The sequence below is a fragment of the Hydra vulgaris genome, chromosome 03, assembly GCF_038396675.1.
Source record: "Hydra vulgaris chromosome 03, alternate assembly HydraT2T_AEP".
In the NCBI taxonomy this organism is placed as follows: Eukaryota; Metazoa; Cnidaria; class Hydrozoa; order Anthoathecata; family Hydridae; genus Hydra; species Hydra vulgaris.
The window spans coordinates 33169683-33195803 of NC_088922.1; the positions used below are offsets into that span (position 1 = coordinate 33169683).

The 26121-nt window shown below is 26.8% G+C and overlaps 1 protein-coding gene across 2 annotated transcripts in view; it reads left to right on the forward strand.

Moving 5' to 3' along the window:
* Positions 1 to 1501: 1501 nt before the first annotated feature.
* LOC101240440 (uncharacterized) overlaps positions 1502 to 26121 on the forward strand; it is a 30811-nt gene continuing 6191 nt past the window's right edge. The window contains exons 1-8 of one of the 2 annotated variants that reach the window (XM_065792958.1): positions 1502 to 1665; positions 2872 to 2919; positions 5909 to 5946; positions 6023 to 6065; positions 7147 to 7445; positions 9048 to 9127; positions 10293 to 10530; positions 16853 to 16884. In XM_065792958.1, the coding sequence (XP_065649030.1) occupies positions 1634 to 1665; positions 2872 to 2919; positions 5909 to 5946; positions 6023 to 6065; positions 7147 to 7445; positions 9048 to 9127; positions 10293 to 10530; positions 16853 to 16884 (810 nt within the window). In that variant the 5' untranslated portion in view covers positions 1502 to 1633. The remainder of the gene's footprint in view (positions 1666 to 2871; positions 2920 to 5908; positions 5947 to 6022; positions 6066 to 7146; positions 7446 to 9047; positions 9128 to 10292; positions 10531 to 16852; positions 16885 to 26121) is intronic. The other variant, XM_065792959.1, reaches the window with a different exon arrangement.

Consider the following 26121-nt stretch of genomic DNA (forward strand, 5'->3'; position numbering starts at 1 on the left):
CTTATCTAAAAACAAGCTAATCAGAAAACTTTTCATGTTTAGTCCATGCACTAGATCAGGGTTCATAGCCAATTATTTATATAAAATTCATTTATATAATTTATATAAAAGGGTATGTCCATGTAATGGACACAGAAAGAGGGTATGTGCATTTGACGACAAAAACAAAATGCATGGTTGTGCCTGTTGACCAACTTGCTGGGGGTACAGCTAATGATTATCAAAGTCATATCACACAGTCCTTAGATCACCTTGCTAAATTGTATAGTAACTTTTAGGAACAACAATATATTAATATATAAGTACAGAGTACCATTATTGCTAATTTAAGTAATAAAATGAGTGACAGAGTGGAAGCAAACCATGCAACTGTCACTAAGTTAAAAACTTTGTGGCAGAAATCACTAAATAAACTAAATGTCACCTTCACCAATTGGATACAATTACCTCTGCTTGCAAGTCTTTACTTAAAGCATTGGAAACTTTAAAAGGGAATCTGTTTGGAAGAGATTGTTTTGCAGAGATTATCATTGTGATGTTATTATTTTCATGTTTTGTGTTGATAAACAACCTGCCTTTCCTTCTTGATGATGTCCATTGTTAATAATGATTATTAGGTAGTTTCATTATTAGAACACACTGCCTTATAATCATTCACTAAAAGCCATTATGATTCACTATAAATTAAAATAGAATATTTTGTGTGTGTGTGTGTTTTTTTTTTATTTAGCGTTATTAATAGTTCACATAAATAATCTAAGAAAGTAAGTTTTTTCTTTATACGTATACATTATTTTATCTTTTTTTTTTCCTTAGGAGCATTTAGAGCATTTAAAAGCAACTTAAATTTAAATTTTCAAGATTTGGAAGGACCGTACCATATCACTTTTTATACTGCTATTTTTTAAATTTCGTCACTATAATGATCATAACTTTTTGTAGAATTATCCGATTTTGATTTGATTTTCAGTTTTAGAATATTTTTTGAAAAATTCTTTCTAATGATATATAACAATGTAATATTTAAACAATTTGAAATTTTTACACACATACCTAATATATATATATATATATATATATATATATATATATATATATATATATATATATATATATATATATATATATATATATATATATATATATATATATATATATATATATATATATATATATATATATGTCTATATACATTATATATATATAACATTGCTATACCTTTGAAGACTGATGCATCAGTCTCCATCGATGGAGAACGTATTGTAACAGAACTACTACCTTTGAATATTTTCAATTATTTTTCCAGTAAACAGATTTGCATATACTTAGTTTTTAAAAAAAATTTTAATGCCTTAGAAGTTTTATAATTTATAACTCATATCACGATCACATAACACAACATATATCTGCTAATAACACGATCAAATAATTTTATGAAAAATGCAATGGCTTTGATTATCAAGTATTTTTGTATCTGCGCGCGCATGGGTGTCGGAAGAATAGCCATTTGATTTAGAGAAGTTATTATTCCGGTGTCGAACAATAACCACAGCCAAAAAAAAACGATGATTGGTTCCGGTTACAAGAATATTTAAGATCTATATTTACGATTATTAGCGTTTTTTTTGTCACCATGTCAAAAAATTCAAAGCCCTATAATGTGAGGTGCGTATATTGAACTTTATAAATATAGAGGACTATTTAATAGAAAATTCAACAGCTAAAATCCGCAACATCTTACTGAAATAAAGATCTTATAATAAACAAAATTCACTTGCTTGAATCAATCATAGGCATTATTGATCATAAGGACTTAAAAATAATTCTTAAGAACTGTATTTAAGTCCTTATGATCAATAATGCCTATGATTGATTCAAGCAAGTGAATTTTGTTTATTAAAAGAATAACAAGGATGAGGAACTAAGATCTTAATTCCTCTTCTTTTAATAATTCCAATAATAGTTTCTTTTTTATTAAAAAAGTTAACTAAAGAAAAAAATTTATTCTTACGATTTTAACACTAACTAAAATAGTTATGATAACTTGCTTAATTTAATGTATATATTAAATAACCAATCTAATCTAGTAACAGATTTCACTTATTTAATATATAATATAAATATATTAAATTTGTTTAATGAGTTCTAAGAAAAGTAAACTTTGTTTATATGTCACATTTATCATAAAATTTTTTACAAAAATGCTTATCTCTTGTTAACATCTGAGAAAAAAAGTTTGATGAACAACTTAAAATAAGGTAGATAATAATGATAATAAGTAATGATAACAATAATAATCGCAATAATAACAATAATAATAACAGTAATAATAATAACTACAATAATAACAATAATAATAACAATAACTATGTACTCTCAGATGAGGTGGGAATATAAGGGTGGGTGGGTATTTTTGTCCAGATCTAATAAATGAGGTAGAAAGAGTCTTAATAAATGGTTGAGTAGGAATTTAAGTTTTTATCAGTAAGTTTATATTTTCTAACTTTCGAAGCCAGTTTACACTGAAAGTTTTTTTTTTAGTTTTGAAATATAGTTTCTTTGTTGATAACAATTAAAAGTTAATAAATAGGGGGGATAGGGGCCTAAATAAGCTTGTGGTGGGTAGGAAAGTTTTCTGAAAAAAATTAATTTCCCTATGTATTAAGCACCTGAGAGTATCCAAGAATTTAAGATTTGGATAAACCAAATGTTTGCATAAAGCATGTTGATACTTATAGCATATTGTTGCATTTATCATGCTTACAATATTGTTGCAATGTTTCTACAATTGGATTACATTTTTACTTAAATGTTTTAAAAATAAAGTTAACTTTTTATTTAGTTTTTACTGTTTTTTTCTTTCATTTTTAGAACACATTTATCTCAGGGTTTGCTTTCAACAAGCAGTGGGATTTATAGGTATGCTTTTTTTAAAGATTCTTTTTATTTTGCTTTTAAAAATCATTGTTATAGATCCATTTAGCATCCAAGTTTTTTCTTCCCAATTAATTTCTCCATTTTACATCGTGTTTTCTGTATTCTTTTCACAGTCTATCAAAAGTGTTCTTTGATAATTCCTTCTATACTCTTGAAATTATTTAACAAGTGTGACCTATGATTTTTTTTCCCTGCTTTTTTTCCTGCAAGGATGGCAACAGCTTCTATAAAACTGTCTAATGTCCTTATTTTAAAACATTCTCTAAATTCTTTTACTATCTTCTATAAGGTTGAAAATATGAATAAATTTTCTTTTTAATTCCTCTTAAATCTTCCAACTCCTACTAAGGAACTTTAGTCCCTTCCTTTAAACCTTCCAACTCCTCATTTCAAATCTTTATTTTAGGTATGCTCTAAAAAAATTTTAGAGAGTTTTTTTTAACTAAAAGTGAGCTACTATTTCACTTTGTTATACAAACTTTTATTTGTTACCAATTTAAAGCTAATATTATTTGCTACCAGTTATAGTTGATATTATTTCCTACCAGTTTTATTTTATTTGCTATCAGTTCAAAGTTAATATTATTTGCTATCAGTTAAAAGTTAATATTATTTGCTACTAGTTTAAAATTTATATTAACTTTTGTATTACCTGGTTGATGGCACCCATATCAGAAGTAACAATATTAAATTTTTATCCTATTTTTTCAGTTTAATTTATTGTTGTTAGAAAAATATTTTTTTAAACACCTTCGTTAACAGAACTTCCAGCATAATAATAGCCTATAGTTATTTTGCATCACGTAAATATTCCTCCAAGCATAAAAAGTAAAGCATGGTCAGCTTGGTCATAATGTTCAGGTATGTAACAAGTCCACAGCATGAGCTTGTAAATGTGTCAACACTCTCAGATATTGACATTTTATCAAGAATTAAAGCACCTTCTTTTTCATGAATTTTTTTAACGAACTCAAACACTCTATTAAAATTCCCCTTCAGAATTTTAACAGATTTTTAATTTAAATTAAGTTTTCATAACCACTTTGATTACATGTTAATTTGAGTTCTAATGCTTCATTTATAGTATCATTTTACCATTTGATAAATTTCATATTTTTTTTTACTTAAAGATAAAATTCGATCTTCTTTAAATACTGTAATTACTCTAAATTTCTCTTTCAAAGAATTTTTCTTTTGAACAGCATTTATTGTTGTTTTGGTTTTAAAATGTTTATTTTTTTCTTTTGAATAATAACTTTTTTCCTAATTCTTCAATTTTGCATTTAAATCTTGAATAAGTGAATTTTTATCAATGTCAGTAGCACAAAGTGATTCAGATATCTCATTGTCATTTTCTTTAATTAAAGTATTTTTCACAAGTTCTTCACTTCTTTTTCAATTTTGTTTTATTTTTATTTTATTTGGAATTGCCTTAAGATTTTTTGAACCATCTTACCAATTTTTTTTTAAATCAACATCAACGTGTAGCTAAATAAAATAATTGATCAAATATTATGTATTCATATGGATTCTATAATGAATCATTTCTTAAACGAATTACATAAAATTGTATTTTTTTTTGTGCTTACTTCACATAAAAAGCTTGTGTTTGTATTCAGGTATTCAATCATTTAACTATAGAAGTCCAAATACACTGCTGTTTTTAACATCTTGAAAAGTAAAAAAAGTCTATCATTTTGTCAAAATCATCATATCAAGTATCCACTTTTGGCAGTGATGGCAAAAGTGTATACTTGATATGATGATTTTGACATTTGATTTTGAGGTTGGTAATGCATACCAACCTTAGTGGTAACAGTAGTGGACAATATTTTCAACTAGAAAATATTGACTCCACTTATTCGTTCAAAAAAAGCAATTAATGTTCTTCCAACATGATTCTTTTTATTCATGACAATATTAGCCTTATTTGATTTTCAATTTATTGAAAAAAAGAAAATTTTATCTTAATTTATATTTAGATTTGTTTTGTTTATCTTTAAAACATTACTACTTTTCAAGCTAGTTGACCATGTTGCTTAGCTTGTAGCTATCTGCTAATACTGTCAGCGAGTGGAATGGCTTTAAACAGTTGTTTTTAGGTTACAAAAACCTAAAACATTAAAACCTATCATTCATTTAAAAATATAAAACTTGTTTCTTTTTTATTTCTTAATCATATCAAAATGAATTGAATAAAATTTAAAACAAAAATAAACAAATAATATTTACAATACAAGAACTTCCAACATATTAAGCATAATCCAACTAAACATAACTAAATGAAGGTGTCCTCCACCATATTCTTTGTTTACTAAATGTCTTTTAAACCTGTTCTATTTTGGTTTGAATTTGGAATGAATTAGTTCTTCCCATTGCTTATATATATATATATATATATATATATATATATATATATATATATATATATATATATATATATATATATATATATATATATATATATATATATATATATAAATAACCTCTAACTGGTTGTCAGAAAGTTTTTCCGTATTTTGTTGACAAAAAGTAAAAATTAAAATGCAAGAACGGAATTTTTTTTTTATTACTTGATAGACTGCCTGTCCCAACCAAACCCTCAGTCAATGTAGCAGCACTCCCTTGCGAGTCAGGCTATAAGATAGTCAATGTAGCAACACTCCATGCATAATTTACAGTAAAAATGAATAAAAATAAAAACATTTTATTAAAAAAATAAAAATAAAAACATTTTATTAAAAAATAAAAATAAAAACATTGTTTATATTATTAAAAACATTCAGAATGTTTTAAAACATTCAGAATGTTATATATATATATATATATATATATATGTATATATATATATATATATATATATATATATATATATATATATATATTATATATATATATATATATATATATATATATATATATATATATATATAAATCCAATCAATTAAATTGCTTCTTTTTTTTTTAACAGAGATTTAGCAGTTACAAATTCTTCCAAACATTTCAAAGGTTACTTTTTTAAATTAATTTTTGTGTCTTGATAATTGAAAAGTATAAATTACAGTTGAAAAATTTTTTTCTTCAGATAAACATTTAGTAGAAAATTTTAATGATGAGGAACCAAGAAAGTATGTTTTACTAATTGTTTTTGCTAAAATCACTTTTTTTTTTAATGTTGTTTTTAACTTTTTTTAATACTTTTTTTTTTATCTTTTTTGTACTTTTTGGTTTTGTTTTATGAGCCTTGCATATGTGCAACATATTTGCTGTATATGCCATATTTGCAACAAATTTGAAAGTCCATATTTAGTGTTTCAATTAAGTTTAAGATAAATTTTTGATATATTTAAAAAAAAAAAAACATTTTAAAAAGTTTTAAGGAAGTTAAAGATATGAAAGATATAAAGATTCCGATTTAATACAAATTATTAAAGTTATCTAGCAATGCTGTAAAGTATATAAAATTTGTACTCATAACATTATACATCAAGGTGCACCTTCATACCATCATACATTGACATACACAATTATACACAGACATGCACCAACATACACCAACATACACCATCATACCACCATACATTGACAGATACCATCATACATAGTCATACAACGTCATTTTAGATTTGCATGAAAAGTCAAAAAATCACAAATTATTAATGTGATGAGTTGTGTTCTCTTAATAATCCAACAAATGTTCTATAAAAAAATTGAAATAAATTAAGTTTTGTAAATTACGTAAAAAATTTAATCTTGTTTTTCTGATAAATCCTTGAATAATTAAAAAAAAATATTTTCTAAAAAAAAAAATAATTAAGTTTAGTAATTCACAATTTTTTTTTTAATTTGTTTCAAATAAAATAAAATTGTTATTTTTAATTTTATTCTTTTGACATTTAGCTAGTCATAAAGCATTAACTGTAAAATAAAGTCAAACACTAACAATTAATTTAATTAGAAGGCTATTATTATAACGTAACTTTTATAACTTTTGTGTGCTATTATCATAACGTAATTTTGATAACTGTGCTATTATGATAACATAACTTTTATAACTTTTGTGTGCAGCACAAGTAGTTATATACACAGCTGTAAAAAATTTAAAACAATTGTGATATATCAGCATAAGTGTAAGCATAAGTGGCAATTGTGATATATCAGTTTGAATATTATTTATATTTTGTAAGTGTTTATGTTTTGCATATTTAGAACAACTCCACTAAAAATTGAACTTCCGTCTTATAAAAAACATGAAAGAAATTCATTCTCTGACACAGAAACTGATAAATTTTTAAGTTCATCAATGACTTATGATATTCCAATAGGAGTGCATGACAATGAAAAAACTATAGTTGAAAATACTGTCAAGGATTTTCCTTTATTTAAAACTGGTAAAAGTAACGAATTGTCATTTGAAAGATGGCCTAATGAAAAACTTATTAAATCGATTGAATCGTTAGAGTTAACAGAAAATGTAAATAAAAACTCAGAAAATAACTTAAAAAAAGGTAAATTATGTAATTATAATATTTTACTTGCTAAAGATTATGTTTCAATTTTATTTTTTGGATTCCTATACAAATATCTTTGCACACACAGACACACACACATATATATTTTTTGAATTAAATTAAATCATAAGCGTGTGTTTATATATATATATATATATATATAAATATATATATATATATATATATATATACACATATATATATATATATGTATATATATATATATATATATATATATATATATATATATATATATATATATATATATATATATATATATATATATATATATATATACACACACACACACACAGACACATATACAGCCTGCAAAATTCAGCTTTTTTGGCCTGAGCAAACAGATGCCGAGAACTTGATTCCAAAAGTAATATTTACTTTAGCATTGCCTTGGCAACATTTTTAAAATTGAACTAAAGTTTTTAATAAATTATTATCTTATAATTTCATGAATGAGATTAAATGAAAAATGAAGAAATTAAATGAAAAATTTCTAACTTTTTTTTAAGTTTGATTTTTTTTTTTTTATAGAAAAAAGTTGACAAGACCCTATACTAGTATAAATAACATTATTAAAAGTTCTTAATTGGTTTTATTGGACATAAGTAAAATGTATAGACACTTTTATTCTTAAATATTAACCAATATTAATTAACATTATATATTAAAAGAATCCTTAAACTATAAACTTTAAACTTAGAACTTGAATAATGCAGTACTATTAAACCACCAGTGAGCTTATTAGAGTCAACCATGCTGTTCAAAATTTACTTTGACATACAAAAATTGTTAAAACGGCTCCGCGCTTATAACTATCATCCGATAAATATGATTTTTTTTGTGGATAAAGAGTTGAATTACTACCAAGCTTCACCACTTCATAAGTGACAACTTATATTTGTGCAAAGAAGTAACAACTTTTATAAATTATACAAAGAAGTATAAATTATACAAAGAATTTGTATAAATTATACAATGAATTTGTTCAAATTATACAATGAATTTGTATAAATTATACAAAGAATTTGTATAAATTATATAAAGAATTTGTAAAAATTTACAAAGAAGTGACAACAAGTTATAGTTATAATAATAATAATCACTATCATGACAATATTGTAAAAGTAGAAAAATAAAAAAAGAAGAATCTAAAAAGGCTATTCAAAGACGACATTAAAGAAAAATATGAGTGTACAAATATTTTGACTTGATGCCTTAATAATATTTTACTTAATGCTTGCAATATTCAGTTCAGAATTATTTAGAATGTTTAAAAAAAGTTTATTTAAAAAAAAAAAAGTTTTCAAAGCATATGATTTAATGAAAATATATATAAAGAATAACAAATTGTACTTTAAGGAGAAACAAGTTCTTGTATAAATAGTACTTGGTAACATTAAGGTACTACCAAGGATATGTTAGATTAGAATTTAGACCACTCTTACCCAAAAGATATCCGTCTTTTAGTTATAGATCCTGATACCACTATTTTAACCCCACAACTAATTTTACACATAATATTTATTGATGTGTTTTGCTAGAGTTTGTTGTTTTATTGATGTGGATAATATTGTCATATAGATGCAATTGCTGATGGTTCTAAAAAAAAGAAAAAATTTCTTCCTGTTCAGTCAAGATATAAACAGTTACTTGAAAAGAAGGTATAAATTTATTCAGTCATATACAGGGGTGTGGAGTTGTAAAAAAAAAAGTACTGACTCCGACTCTAATCATTGAAATTTTTAGAGTACGACTCCAACTCTGACTCCAACTCCGTCTCCAAAGCAAAATTTTAGAAAAATTCTTTGAATTCTTAAAAAAATATTATGCGATAATTAAAAAATTTTTTTTTGCCAAATATATGAAAAGTTTTTTGAAGGTTGAATATTTTGTACATGCACGTGCAATACCGAGAAGTTTTACTATTGGAGTCGGAGTCGCAATTTTGTTTAGCGACTCCAACTCTTCTGAAAATGTTGTGACTCCATTATTCCGACTCCACAGCCCTGGTCATATATTCTTTTATTTCATTACAGTTTTTCTATTATACTTCATTTTAAAAATAGTTTTTAAGAAATGTTCTTAAAGTTTATTATTATCATAAAAAATAAAAATATTTACAAGAATGTTTTTTTTGCACAATCCTTTTTATTTTGCTGAAGTGGATGTGAAGTTGATAATTAAGTACTAGAAAGTATTAAGTTTGCAAAGAATTTTCTGTTAAATAACCTTTATATTTTAATGACCACTTTTTTTGCCCAAGCCAAACAAGTAAATTACTACATATTTTAATTCTACTGTGAAACTTACTGTGAGTGAAATTCTTAACACCTGAGCCAGTTAAATCTTAACTACTTTTACTGTGAAATAATTTCCTGTGAGTAAAATTCTCCAGTTTCTATACTTTTCTATTTCTCTGTGAACTTTTGCATCTGTAGTTTGCATAACTTTTATTAATTTCCAAGACAATCTGGTAACTCTAGTAGTAGATACATCTTTATTAATTATACTTTTGACCAAAGAATATAATTGATTGAGCTTAAAAAAAATTGAGACTCAATTTCAAAAGCAGTTATTTTAATCAAACATTGTCAAGCAATTGTTTCAACCTGTTATGGCGAATCGATTGTTTAGCAAAACACACAGCAGTTGCATAATAATTGAAGTAGATAAAGCTGTAAAAATTAGGTAGTAGAGAAAGTTGTAAAAAATTAGGTAGTAGAGAAAGCTGTAAAAATTTAAGTGGTAGTGAAAGCTGATTATCTACCATGATGATTAAATATATATTAATTAATTTCTTATTATCTTTAAAAATTTATTTTATAGGAAGATGCAAGTTCAAGAACTATTGATATTAGTGCAATATATCCCCAAAATATTCTGACAACAAATAATTATAAAAAGAAAAATTGTGTTACTTCTACACCATTTTTAGCAAGTTCTGTATGTAATCAGCAATATGATGGTAGCATCTTGGATCAGTCTAAGTTTAAGCTTGATGATACTGCTATTTTGAATCAAGAAATTGTCAAAAAAATATCAATGGTTAAACAAAATAAAAAAGGTATATTTTCTATGTTTATGGTATAAAATTATTTAAAGGTTGAATAAATAAACAGCATTTACTTAAGAAATTAAATACAATTGTAGATTGACCAGTGTCAAATAATAGTTAATTACACAGGTCAACAAAAAAAAATTTTTTTTCTGGTGCTGAGCAAACAATTTGTTTTTTGTATAGCATTTCTCATTTTGATTTCAAATATGCAACTCTTTTTTTACCATCAGGTCAAGTTGTAAAGATATTTAGGTTCAAATCTTAAGTATTTAGGGTAAAGTCCCTAATATTGTCGAAAAAAAAGTTATTCAAAAGTATGTCAACCTGGGTCTCAAAAGAAGCGTATTTTCATAGAGATTTTAAAAATGTTATTCATTTGTAATAAAAATAAGTATTTTGTGTATTTTTTGGTGAATAACATTCTGTTGACTTTTTTTTAAGAGTCTTCAGCATTTTTTCACATAATTTTTTTGTCAATAAATTTTAAGGAAAAATATTTATGTTTTCTAAAATCTCTATGAAAATATGCTTCTTTTGAGACCCAGGTTGACATACTTTTGAATAACTTTTTTTTCGACAATATTAGGGACTTTACCCTAAATACTTAAGATTTGAACCTAAATATCTTTACAACTTGACCTGATGGTAAAAAAAGAGTTACATATTTGAAATCAAAATGAGAAATGCTATACAAAAAACAAATTGTTTGCTCGGTACCAGAAAATTTTTTTTTTTTGTTGACCTGTGTTATAATAGTTAAAAAAAACTGTACGTGTTCAGTGTCTAATGAAAAAATAAAATTGTAAAAATTCAGTTTACTAAAAAAGTTAAATAAAACTATAGATAGACTAGTTTCTACTGAAAACTTTAGATAGGCTAGTGTCTACTGAAAACTATAGATAGACAAGTGTCTACTGAAAACTATAAAAAGACTAGTGTTTACTGAAAATTATAGATAGTGTCTTCTGAAAATTATAGATAGACCAGTGTCTACTGAAAACTATAGATAGACCAGTGTCTACTGAAAACTATAAATAGATTAGTGTCTACTGAAAACTATAGATAGGCCAGTGTCTACTGAAAACTATAGAATTAAACTATAGAGCTATAGATTTACAAACCTTATAAAGATCATGCATTAGATTTAAATCTCAAATAAACAATGCACTGAACAAAACAATAAAATTTAACAGTATGATTAGGATTAACCTAAACAAATTTATTTGTAAATAATAACTTTTATTTACTGAACAGTAAACAAAAATTGTATATATTATTGAACAATAATTTGAATAAAATTATAAATAAAAGTTATATATATTACTGAACAGTAAATAAAAATTATATATAATAAATTATTAATAAAAATTATAAACTAGTTTACTAAAAATAAAATATTTTATTTTTAGAAAACTAGTGAAGTTTCTTAATAATATAACTTAGTCAGTTAAAAGTGAGGAAGCATAGACGGTTGGATTGAGTGAGGAAGCACAGATGGATGGGGTCAGGTTGAGTGAGGAAGCACAGATGGCTTTGAAAGCTGTAAATGTATGAGTAAGAGGACTATGACATTTGGGTTCAAAAGATCTATTGACAGAAGTAACAGCGAGCGTACTTAAAAAAATGGCAAGAAAGCAAGAAGTATAAGCAAAAAATGCTTTGCATAGGGGAAAAAAAAATTCAGGCTCAATAATATTTAGCAAAAGAAACTGATTTGTCTAACTTATCTCCTTCAAATAAAAATTTCAACTGCGTATGCGGTAGTACACTAGTTGTAGTAATCACAATCAAGAGGTTTGAGGTACAAATCCACTCCCTGAAAGTGCCACACTTAACCTGTTTCTATGTGCAGCAGTTTTGTTTAACAAGGTTTAACAGTGGTCTTGTTTAACATTTTAGATTCGTGTTTTAGAGTTTAGGATTGAGAATAAAAATAAAGCATTAAAAAAGTTTTTTGACACGCTTTTATCATTATTAGTATAGTTTTTATGACTGCAGGAAAATATGTGCCTATGATACAGCATAAAGACACTTGTGTATTTTTATTTGTATTTCAAATTGATTATATGTTTTGGAATGCGTAATACAAGTTCATCATTATGAGCAATGGCACTGCCATAGTTAGAATCCAAGTTAGAGAGATCAAGGAGTCCTACTAAAAATTTATGCATTTTCTCAAATAAAGATTGTTAAGATAGTAGGTTACAGCTTATAAGTAGTTTATACAACCCCAATAAAACTTCAAAACTAAAAATGGTTCTAAAATGCTCTGCTTCTAGTTGAAAAATTGGTCATAATACCGTCTGCAAAACAATTTTGAATGATTTAGTGCAAGAAAAACAAAAAAATAACGGGTGATGTGGAAGTTATTGGACAAATCCTAATTTCATTATTTGAGCATAATAATTACTTTTTGTGGTTTTATGCGTAGGCATAAACGTTCTATAAAATATAAACTTTATTATTTGAAACACAATTATTTAAAATGAGGTTAAATGCAGCTGAACGAGAATCTTTTCGAAAGCGACTAAAAATGTTTTATGTAAATAAACCTAATATAAAAAAAAAAATCGTAAATCATTTTGAAAAGGAAGGATTTGCTCGAAGTACAATATATGATAACCTAAAAAGACTTGAAACTGTTCAATCATTTTCTGATAGAAAGCACCCTGGTCGTCCGACATCCTGGACTAGAGAAAAGAAAGCCGAATTAACGAGACTTGTCAACAATCGAAAAGAGGTCAGTCAGAGAAAAATAGGTATTAAATTCGGTGTAAATCAATCAACAATTGGTCGTCAGTTAAAAAAAATGAATATTAAATATAGAAAACATGAAAAGACTCCAAAATACACTATAGAACAACAAATAAAGGCAAAGAAAAGAAGCAGGAAACTAGTTAACTAACTCTATAACACAAAATCGCTTCTAGTCATCGATGACGAAAAATACTTTTGTTTTGCAGGGGACAACATGCCTGGAAATTCTGGATACTACACAAACAACAAAAAGACATGCCCAGAAAGTGTTCGTTTTATAGGAAAAGAGAAATTTCCAAAAAAATTAATAATGTGGATAGCCATATCTGATCGTGGTATGTCCGAGCCATTGTTTCGCACTTCCAAGGCTGTAGCGATCAATTCATCAATCTATATTAATGAATGTTTAGAAAATCGACTTCTTCCATTTCTTCACAAGTATCATGGAGACTTCAACTATTTATTTTGGTCAGTTTTAGCAAGTTCTCATTATTCTAAAGATTCTCTAAATTGGATGGACCGATATGTCTATTACGTTGATAAAGAATCCAATCCCCCAAATGTGCCTCAAGCACGACCAATTGAAAGTTTTTGGGGACATTTGGCACAGAAGGTTTACGAGGGAGATTGGCAAGCTTCAACAGAGCAAGTTTTGATTGATCGCAAACTAAAACTACAAGAAATTGATTTAAACTTTTTACAGTCGCATATGAAAGGCGTCAGAGCAAAATTGAGATCAATTGCAGATGGTGGTGTTTTTTCATATAAAAAATAATATATTTTTATTAAAAGATAAATTCTTTATTTAAAAAAAATATAATAGTAGTTTGTTTTTTTATTTATAAATAAGTTATTGACGTTTTTATTTTGTCCGATAACTTCCGCATCACCCGTTAATAAGAAAGCAGCTGAGAAAAACAAAAACATGACCAGCAGACAGCTGAGAAAAACAAAAAAACAAAAAGACCTGCAAACAGACAAGAAAAATATTTTAAAAAAAAATCCAAATCCATAATGAATCCAAAATATAAGTATAATCAAAATGCAAAAAACTTTACAGCAAAAACAAACTTGCTAAGTCTCATTGATTTTTTCATAATGTATGGGCATACGACACTGAAATCTAAGTAATGTGCTCAAATTTAACACTGGCTTACTAAAACGTGTTGAAGAGTTTGTTAAACCAAAATGTGCATCAATAAAATGTTTGAATAAAAGAATTTACAAATATTTTCACATAAAACCATTGTTTAATGCATTTTAAGTTGTTGCTTCCAATATTTTTTATTGTAAAATATACAAATAGAATTATTATTCTCTCTTTAAAAGCTCATTTTACAGATTTTTTGGCATGAAAATTGTTTTACTTTTAAGTTTATTCAAGCTAGATGTTCTCATTTGATATGAAATATGAAATTTGTTGCTGCAAAGCAAAACTAACTTAAGTCCATTTATGGCAAAATTTTTTGGTTTAATGTACTTCTTAGGTGCACTAAAGTCATCTCACAAAGTATGGAATCAAAATTGATTCAACTTTTGTAATAATGAGTAAAGTTCAAATATCTTATGTCCTAAAAAAAATAATTAAGAGACATTAAGATGGTCTTGTTTTGTAGCAGCAATTTAGTTTGTAGAATTTTGTCATATTTTATATAGTTTTAAGATTATCTAAAGTCCATTTGCATTGTTGCTTCTCATAAAATTAAATTTTTAATTTTTAATTTGTTATTATGAAAAATAATAACATATTCTATAGGCATTTTAAAAACAATTTAGTTGAATTAAGAAGATCAAACACAGTGATGAATTAAAAACTTTGAATGCCTTTTTCTCAAAACAGCAAAAATGGACTTGAGATTTGCAGCGATGAAATCTTATTTTTTATCTTTTATTATTCCATGGTGGCTACAGTCCTGGAATTTCCTAAACTTTTTCAAGAATGTCCTGAAATGTCCTGGAATTGTTATTTGTTAAAATAAAATTAAAAATTCACTATTAATATTGGAATTAAATTAACTTATTTTATACTAAATAAAAAATTTATAGTAATTGTTTTAATTTAATTTTTAACAACAAGAATTTTCTATGATTTATTGTTTATTTAAAAGGTCTTTTTTATTTTTATTATATTGTTATACTTGAAACTTTTTAAAGTCTTTAATCTTAATATGTAGTTTATTTTAAATAAACTACATATTAAGATTAAATGTTTTTATGTTTAATCTTAATATGTTTCACTTATAAAGCATAAGTTAAACATAAAAATAGTTGTTTGGTTTATTCAATACATAAATATGATAAATATTTAAGTGATTCTATTACAAAGTTTACAAATATTTTCACTCTTCATCTTGCATGAAATGTCATTGACAACATGTTAATGAAATAGCCATCATTGAGAGCTTCAGTATCAACTATCTAAAATCGTATAGAAATAATTTTTTTCTTTTTTTTTAACCATTTTATAGGTAAAAAATTTCAGCATTTCTATATTATAACGTCCCCTATTTATAATGGTCTTTTTAATTCACTATATGATTATAGTTTTTATATCTAATTAAAGTTTTGTTATGTGTTTTGTTAATTTTGTTTATTCTCTCTTTGTTTGTAATTTACACAAATACTTTTTATTATATACAAAGCAATCATTTTGTTTCATTTAAATGATTTAAAAAAACAAAAATGGCTTAAAGACTACTTAAATATTTTTATAAAAAATAAATTTTTTTAAATAATTTTAAACTAATTATTTTATTCCAACAGTCACTCATTGTTAGTATGGAAGAGTTCCAACAGACACCTATTGTTAAAGTTAAAGAGCTCTACCAGACACCCATTGTTAGTGTTAAAGAGTTCCAGTAGATGCCCATTGTTAGCATTAATGAGTTCAAACAGACACCCATTGTTAGTGTTAAAAAGCTCTAACAGACACCCACTGTCAGTGTTAAAAAGCTCTAACAAACACCCACTGTTAAAGTTAAAGAGCTCAAACAGACTTCGATTGTTAGTGTTAAAGAGCTCCAACAGACACCCATTGTTAGTGATAAAGAGTTCCATCAGACACCCATTAGTAGTGTTAAAGAGCTCCAACAGATGCTCATTGTTAGTGCTAAAGAGTTCCAACAGACACCCATTGTTAGTGTTAAAAAGCTCCAACAGACACCCATTGTTAGTGTTAAAGAGTTCCAACAGTTACCCATTGTTAGTGCTAAAGAGTTCCAACAGACACCCATTGCTGTGGTCAGAAAATAAGTCAAATAAAAAGTTCAAAAGTTTTTAGGTTTTTCAATTTTTTAAAACTAACTTTTTCTAAATGAATCTTTATTTTGCTGATTTTTTTTACCAGACTGGAACAAAAATGTTTTAATGGTTTTCAGAAGTTTTAAAAAAAAGTTTTGTAAATCTATATCTTTATCATCTATCTATCTTGACAAAAGAATTTTTTTTTGGAATCCAGTGCTTGAAACCTTGTTTATTAGTTTTTGTATTGAGCTTTGCTTACTCTTTGTAATTTCAACATATTTTTTTTTAATTTTATTTCAATACTAAATAGTTTGAAATATTTTTTTAGATAATGTGAAAGGTCCCATTAAAGTATACAAGGTACACTTATATCACTGTGGACCAAAGAGACCCGCAGGTTTCATGTTGTGGCACTCAAACTAAGTCCTTACTATATAAGTTATTGGTTCAGAAAAAAAAATTTTGTAAACCAAAATGCGTTTTTACCATATACTTTATCATAGTTGTATCATATTTTAACAATGATCTTTTATTTTTTCCAGTTTTTTTTTTTTTTTTTTTTTTTTTTGTAAATAAAATGTAACAAGGGTAACAACAACAACAAAAATTCATATACATAAAAAACAACACTTAAAAAATTAAATGTAAAAAAATGTTTCTATTACTACACTTTTTCAAGATGTAATTGAGAATTTAAAAGTTGTAATTAAGAAATGTAAGATGTAATTGAGAAGATGAAAGTTGTAATTGAGAAAAAGAAAGTTGTAATAGAGAAACGTAAGATGTAATTTAGAACATGGAAGATGTAATTAAGAAACATAAGATGTAATTTAGAATATGAAAGTTATAATTGAGAAACCTAAAGTGTAATTTAAAACATGAAAGTTGTAAATAAGAAAGTGTAAGATGTAGTTGAGAAGATAAAAGTTGTAATTGAGAAAAGTTTATAATATAGATTTTCAGAAAGAATTTCTTTGTATTTTTAATTTGTTGCCTTAGTTTACCTTGTAATTTAAGGTCGCATCCTAATTTCAATGGCCAAGGTGGACATTGAAATTAGGATCCAACCTTGGATCCTAATTTCAATGTGATGTGAGTTGATTTCAATAATGGGTTAATTTCAATAAATAATAAAATATTATCAATAAAATGTAATGAAAATGGGATGTGGGTTGATTTCAATAAGTAATAAAATATTATCAATAAAATAAAAAAGTGACAAAAAAGGCATTTGTGGTTTTAGGGGTAACTGGAAAAAAGGTCAGTTAAAACTTTTTTTTGTTGTTGCTGTTGTGAAAAATTAATTTGAGAAATCAGATGAATAAGAAATAAAACACAAATAACTTATTTATAAAAAAAAATTAAGATTTAAATTCAATTTAAACAATGTCATTAAAAATCATTGTAATATTCAGTTAAAACACAGTTTTAACTGATTAATCTTGGGCATCTTCCATATTTAAAATCATTGCATAATGCTTTGTAGTATGTTGAGCAGCACGTGCACAATCACCTCCTATTGTTTTATTTTTTGCCGCAATACCAATTCTTTCCAAATAATGTATTCATTGTTCCACAACCCCAGCACCGAATAAAGATGGAATGCGAATCACACTTTTAATGTTACTTTTAATTTTAGACCAGATTGTTTCCACTGGATTTAACATTGGACACTAGGGTCCTAAACGTTACAACGGAGCTGAAGAATTTTGAAATACCCTTTCCAAACAAGCATGGCATGGAGTGTTGTCTGTTATGATGACCAAATCCTCTAAAAGACTCCCGGATGTAACCCACTGGTGAAACATAGCCAATATCTACTCATTACAAGATTCTGCATTAAATAATCCTCTGCGAGTTTCCATCATGATGATATTTGTTGTTGATATAGCTGCAATCAAAAGTATGTTTGCATTTTTTGAAGCAGGCATTTTCTTTATTACTGTTCTTTCCTGATTGGATTTCCTCCTTGCATTTTTCTGCAAAAAAGGTTAAAATTTGTTTCATCAAACCAAACTATCTGATGATCATTTGTGATTTGTTCGTTGATGTTCCTAACATATTCAGCTCTTTTTTGTTTGTTTTTATTACTGTTTCTTGTACAAAGTACCTTTAGCACTTTTTTTAATGAAAGCAATCTGCCTTCGAGATAAGTTCTGCCTTGGCAGTTATTGCTGTTCTGATGCTAATATTAAACTGTCTTCATGTGTTTTTTTATAAATTTTCATAATATTTTTGTTTTGATCCTCAGTAAATTTTTTTGGATTAAAATCACCTTTTCCGATAAAATTTAAATTTCTGCTGCGAACCCAATATAAAGCTAACTTACATTTGACCCCTAAATTTTCCCCTAGAGTCACTCAATCATCTTTTAGCTCAACACATTCAGCAACTCTTCTTCTGTCATTTGATGAAGATAAAACCTAATGTTCTCTTTCAACTTGTTCTTTCAATTCCATTATTATTACAGGTGCATACAAATGCCTAATTTGATATTAGCAACTTATCAAATTCTTGTTCCAGAAAACCTGTTATAATGACCTATTAGCTTACATTGTGAATTCACTATTACAAATTATGAATTCTCATTTACATATTACAATTTCTTATTTACATATTGTGTTTCTCAATTACATATTACGATTTCTTATTTACATGTTGTGTTTCTTAATTACATTTTATGATTTCTTAATTACATGTTGTGTTTCTTAATTACATATTACGATATCTGAATTACATGTTATGTTTCTCAATTACATGTTGTGTTTCTCAATTACATATTTCAATTTCTTAACTACAACTTTCATGTTCTCAATTACATCTTGAAAAGTTGTAGAAATAATTAAGAGCTATTTATGAGGTCATAAATTTTATTTTATGTTTGTTTTCTTTACCCTTTAACTGTTAATGGCATATATATATGCTAGACAAAACTTTCATAAAATGGTGTTGACATATATATATATACGCAAATATTTGTTTGAAGAAGTGTGACACTTACAATACCAAATCATGAGCAGTGAAACCAGTCTATATTCTAGAACATTCTTTTACAGCAATTTTAAGCTAATAATAAAATAAAATTTTTTATACTTTTAGAAAAATAAATTTTTCTAAAAGTGTAATAAAAAAGCTTGTGATGCAAAATTGAATTCAACAGAAGATATTGTTAATATTATCCTTGAAAGTGGCGATGAAGTTTCAGATTTTAGTGATAATGATCTTGATTATGTGATAGATGGTACAAATATATCCACTGAAGAGGACAGCGATGATGTTATAAACAAAGTCAATTGCTGAAATCAATGAAAGTGTTGTTGCCTGTTTCTTTTGTTGTTCCAGTTAGTAAAAGGCAGCAAAAAAAAAAAATTATTGATAATTTATGTTGAACAAAAAGTTTGTGATCCGGGTGTCCATGAGTAGCGATTCCAGAGCAAAAAAAAATATTTGAGGCTTGACAAAATACATGTAATTTTCATGATCTTTAATCTCTTATATCTATTTTTTTAATGATGGCTTCACTTATATTACTCATGTCTTGACTATTGACTAAAAAACTTGTCCTGGAACTTTTTGAAATTTTTTCAAACTAGGCTTTATAGTTCTATATAGTTTATTATGGATTTAGTTATACTTTTTTTTATAATTTTCAAATGTTTCTGACTATTTTTGTTCACTTTATCTAATACTTGCAATTTTTAATAATTAACCTGACACTGGAGCTATTGCGCACCAAAATTAGGTGACAATTAAGGAGTTTATAAATTGCAGCAAAATATTTTGTATCAGGTCAGGCATATGGTCATCATGATCATCCTACTACTGGTAATATCTAATCCAGTGCAACCTGTTCGATGTCCTGCGAATCTTGTAGAACAATTTTGCGCAGGAAACAAGAGGCTAAACAAGTTATACTCCCTCCTTTGTTTCATTTCAATTTAATACAAGTGAGACCTGAAATAAGAGACACAATATGTTATTGCTTAATTTGCTAAATTGGTTGTTCAAAGCTGCAAGAAAAACATTCTCTTGAAGAGTAAACCGCCATTGAGAAAGAACCAAATGTATGTTGCAGCACATGCCTCTGTCCATTAGGAAAGATTTGATCCACCAATACTCTCAAATAAAGTTCAAGGAAAACTTTTAATCTTTAGCAGCAAAAGATGCCAGAGCAGCAAAACAAATTGCATCTTGAGTTATTTCCAATAAAGAATTATCCCTTGAAGGAACTATTCGACTTCCTAAAGTGTCTGGCAGGCCTCCACTTTCAATTAACTCAGGTAAATATTTATACTTAAATAATTTATTAAAAGAAAATCTATATAAAAAGAGACAAGATAGGTTTCAGGAAATATATTTTTAACAAGTTTCTAATCACTTTAAAAATAAATAATTTGAAAGTTTTAAACAAACTTTCTGAACAAAGTTTAATATAAAGATAAAGTATGTATGTTTTGGTTTCAGGTTAAAGTACTGCCCAGCCACTATGAAACACTCTAAAATTGACCACACTAGCTCTTGTAAATGTACAACTAAATACTATCAAACAACGAGCTAAAGAAACTGGTCAGAACTGTAAATGTAACATCAAACAGCTAGATGGTAGAGCCAAATTTTTATAAAAATTTCTTGAAATCAAGTCAACACTTGAGTGATTTCTTCACCTGCAGTGACCTTAAAATTACAGACAGATAAGGAGATTCTGGTACAGTTTGGGTTGTTGCTCACTGCAATTATTTATCAAGTCTTGTGAATCATGTTATTCAATCTTGCAAAATTTCTGGTGGATGTTTTGTTAAGCATGGGATTAATAGTGGTAAAGATTTTTTTTAAAGTTTTTTCTAAGCATTGTTGATATTGCATTAAGTGTTGATACCAGCTCACCCCCTCAAAATAACCTCTCACTCAAAGGACTGGCAAAGACACTGGAGTTAAGAGACAAATTTTGTTGCTGTATCAGAAGATTTGCCAGAATCCAATAGTGAGCAAATCTGGTCACTGATTAATACAAATGGAGTTAAACTAATTTTTTTTTGTGATATGAAAATTGCAAATATAATTTATGATTTTCAAACAAGTTCAAGTATGCACCCATATACATTGTGTGACGTCAAATCTAAGTGTCTTGTTAAATCTGGAAACTTGCCAACACTGAGCTCAATCAAGTCTAGCCTCGAGTCTTTTCAGCAATCTGGCAGGGTTGTTGCTAATGCAAAGTTGTTTGGCAATGTTATTTGGAACCAATCATCAGTGAGCCTGACAATGTTCTGATTTTGGAAATAATCCCACAAATGGAATCGCATCTCCTTATAACTTAAAACTGCTTGACTAGAAGCTGTTAAGTGACTAGCTGCCCTCCGCATTCAACTGAGCCTGTATCATGGGGGCCAGTTTGAGGGAAATGAATGCTGTAAGCTTCTTAAAAATGTGGGTGTGCTCCAACAACTTGCTGATACAAACTCGGTTCCCAACATTGTTCACAGAATTGAAGCATTCAAAAGTTTCAATTTAGTTGTAAAATCTTTGGATTTATTCTTCAGCTGGATTTTGCTAAAATAATTGAAAGTTTTGAAAAATTGTTAAATTACTGAAAAAATTGAAAAGGTGTCAATGATAACTGGTGCAAGCGTAACACCTAAAATTCATGCTGTCTTCTACCACATCAAAGATTTCATCAGTCGCAATGATCCCCCTTGGGGCCCTATAGTTAACAAACTTTCGAAACTGCTCATCAAGACTTTTATAAACAAGTTACCAGGAAAAATGAGTCTAATGACAGTAGATGTTAGACTATAACAAACGTTTTTCATTAAAGCGTTTTTGTTTGTTTTTAAAATCATTTACAGAAGTTGCATTAATAACATCTTGATCTAGGATATTCCAAGCTTCTACAACAGGGTTGGTGAAGAAATTATGCCTAGAAAATGAATTTCTTACATATTGTCTTCTTAATTTCTGATCATGCCTCTTGTAGTATTAGTTATTATTTCAGGTTTGTTATGCCAGTTTATTTTATCTATATTGTTTTGAAATCTAAACATCTGAATTAAATCACCTCGCAAACTTTTATCAACAAATTTTGAAAGCTCCATATTTTGTAACCGTTGTTCATAGTTAATACCTTCTGGGAAACAAATTTTAGTTGCTCGTTTTTGGACTCTTTCTATAAGATTAATATCTTAACCGTAGTATGGGTTCCATATTTGAAATACATACTCTAATTAAGGTCTCACGAGTGATATGTATAATAGTTTCATAGTATTTTTGTTGATATAGTTGAGCTCGTGTTTTATTAACCCCAACTTACTATTAGCTTTGTTAATAATAGACTCAATATAATGTTCTCATTTTAAATCATTTGAAATATCTACAGTCTCGTTCTAATGTTGTCTCTTTAAGATTTTTTCTAGAGGTTCTTAATTCTTCAATATTGCATTTTAGTGTGTATTTATTTTTTGGGTTATCATGATGTGCATTATCTTGCATTTATCACTATTAAAGCTTATTAGCCATTTAGTCGACCATTTGAAAAGATAATCCAAGTCGTCTTGCAGGAAATTATTATGCGAATTTTTATCATTTTTATTTATTTTTGCTATCACTTTTGTATCATCTGCATATAATTTAGCTTTGTTATTTAAACCCTGTGTTAAGTCATTGATGAAAATTACAAAAGGTAAAGGAGCAAGAACTGATCCTTGCTCCACTTTTTACAGTTTCCCATTCTGATTTCCTATTCTGACATCTATAGACATATTTAATTGTTGATCTTCTGAAGTCAACCTTATTCATCGGTATCCTATATTCCTACATATATCCATTCTGATTTCCCTTGAACTACTCTTTATTAGGCTATTTTGAAATAATTTCTTGTGAAGAAAACAAAGACCATGTCTTACAATTTAATCAGATGCTATTTGATGGTAATATAATGTAAAAAATATTGTTTATATTTTTTCACTTCGTTTTGAAAATTAATGTGTTTAAGAAGCTTTCAAGGGCCAATAAAAGTTCTTTAAACAGAAATGCTTTTTTTTCTATTTTTTTGTTTGTTTATTTTACTAACTGATAGTCCTTTTGCCAGGCTTTGCACTTTTTTTTGCATTTTGATTTATACTTTAGGAAATGTTATTTCCTGTCATCGATGTCACATCCTTTGACATTCGATGTCAAAGGATGTGACATCGCATGTCACATCCTTTTACTGAACTAATATTTTTTATTCATCTAGTTTTTTTGCCTGCAATTCAATCCTTTGAAACTCTCTCCCATCTTCATGTTTTTTTAACTCATACAACCTTCAACTTTTACAAACTTCAACTTAAGTCTTCTGTCAATCGTTTCCTTGCTCTTTAAATCTATTCTTTATTTTCTAGTAATTACCAGCTTAATAGTGGTTGCATGCGGCCTTATAGGGAGTGAATTAGAATTAAAAAAAAAACTTTCTAATAATTATATTTATGTAAATTCTTACAACAGATTTAATTTAAAGTCCTTTGTTGTAGTAATTCAAATGTAATTGTTAGATATGATTTTGGTTTAGATGACTAAACTAATATATCCCCAGAAAATAATTTGGTAGATTACAGAAATTTTTTTTGTCTAAGATTAGTATGCTTTTCATATGAATTCTACATGTTGTTACTGGAAACAAAGTGTTGTTACTGGAATTCTACATGTTGTTACTGGAAAAGAAGACTACATTGTGTTAAATGGGGAGCAAAAGTAGTTAAGATATGTTTAATGATTTTCTAATTTTTATCATTCTTTATTTCTTTTGTTTATTTATAAATTAACTTCAACTGGGTTAAGTTGAAAATCATTTTGATAAGTAACTGCATTACCAGTCTCACTCTTCCAGATGAAATAACCTATCTGATTCTGAATCAATTTTATCTTCTTTCTGTATTTCATGCACCTGCTTATCCTCATAACTGTAAATCCACCACCATCATTTTTTTATACAAATTACATTATAGCACAAATTATATATAGGTTGCCATGGGAATCAAATGAAAAGTAAAATGAAAAATTTTATTCTACCTTTTCTTTATCAGTGAAAATTCTACAATAAAAAAAAACTACAATATTTATCTACAATATTTATCTACAATTTATCTACAATATTTATCTACAATATTTATCTACAATTCCTTCTACAATTTATCTACAATATTTATCTACAATATTTATCTACAATATTTATCTACAATATTTATCTACAATTCCTTCTACAATTTATCTACAATATTTATCTACAATATTTATCTACAATTCCTTCTAAAGTCACAAATTGCAAACCAGAAGAATAATATAGAACTTCTATTCAGAAGCTTTAAATTAGAATTTAAGAACTTGGAATTAGAATTTAAAAGTTTTTAACTTGAGCTATCAAATAAGACAGCAAAAAAGATGGTTGCTACTTTACAAAAAGGTTTAGAAGACAAAAGAAAAATGCCTGCTACTCTATGCAAAGGTTTAGGAAATATTTTTAGATTAGACTAAATTTTTTGGTTGTTTTTCTTAATTAGAAGGTTATTTTCCCGCTACAATGTCTTGAAGAATGACTTTGTCAATGGTAAATGCTATATAATTTAGAGATGTGTTGTATCTGTTCAAAATACATCAGATTTTGTGTTACTCTGTTTAGACCCAACTTCAGTCTTTATAATGATTTCATTAGGTGGCAGAGGTTAATTTTTTAAAGTGATCATCCTGTTTGCTTTTGACTTCATATATTTTTGGTGGGAAATATTTTTGTACATACGTCCACCGGTAATGAACTTGATTTTTTCTGGGATTTTATAAAGGCTAAAGTTAAAAAAATAAATAATTTTATTTACTTTATAATTTCTCAATTTTAATAAGAAAAACTATAAATTACTACTTAAAATTAAGTTCTTTAAATTAAATCGCATTTTCATCAATATGACTGCCCTCAAGATTTAATGATAGCCTGGCAGATACTAGGGAATCTGTTACACAGCAGTTGTAAATATTAACCATCTACAGCATTCCAAATATTTTTGAATTGATTTCCATGGGTCTTTTTCCCCTCTTGGAGGGTTTTTTTTGCACCTCTCTGTCTAGGTGATCCCTAAGTTTGTCTCTAAAATCCCAAAAGTTGATTGGATTGAAATAAAATTTCTTAATAAAACTTCTACAATAAACAGATATTTTATGCAACAAATTTACTATAAATAAAAATTTTTTTTTTTTTTTCAATTAGACCTTCAGTCTTTCCTATTTGTCCTTTTTTTGATCTTAAGAAATTAGTCTAGATTTTAAAAAAATTTCTAAACCGGCAGGACAGTTTTTTGTTTACAAGGTTTTATTTGAGTGCAACAACATAAAAACTTGGAGTCTTTCTGGTTCGCAGTGATTCACATTTTCATACAATCTATAAAATATACATTCAATGATTTTTTTTTTAAACAAAAAATATATATCTAAATAATATTAACATAGAAAATTTATTTTCGAATTCAGTTTTATCAAGTGGCAGACTTTCTAATGGTTTCACAATAAAATAGTTTAATTCTATATTTAATTTAAACTAAGGATAAAAAGTACATTATTTTGATTTAAACTTTTTAT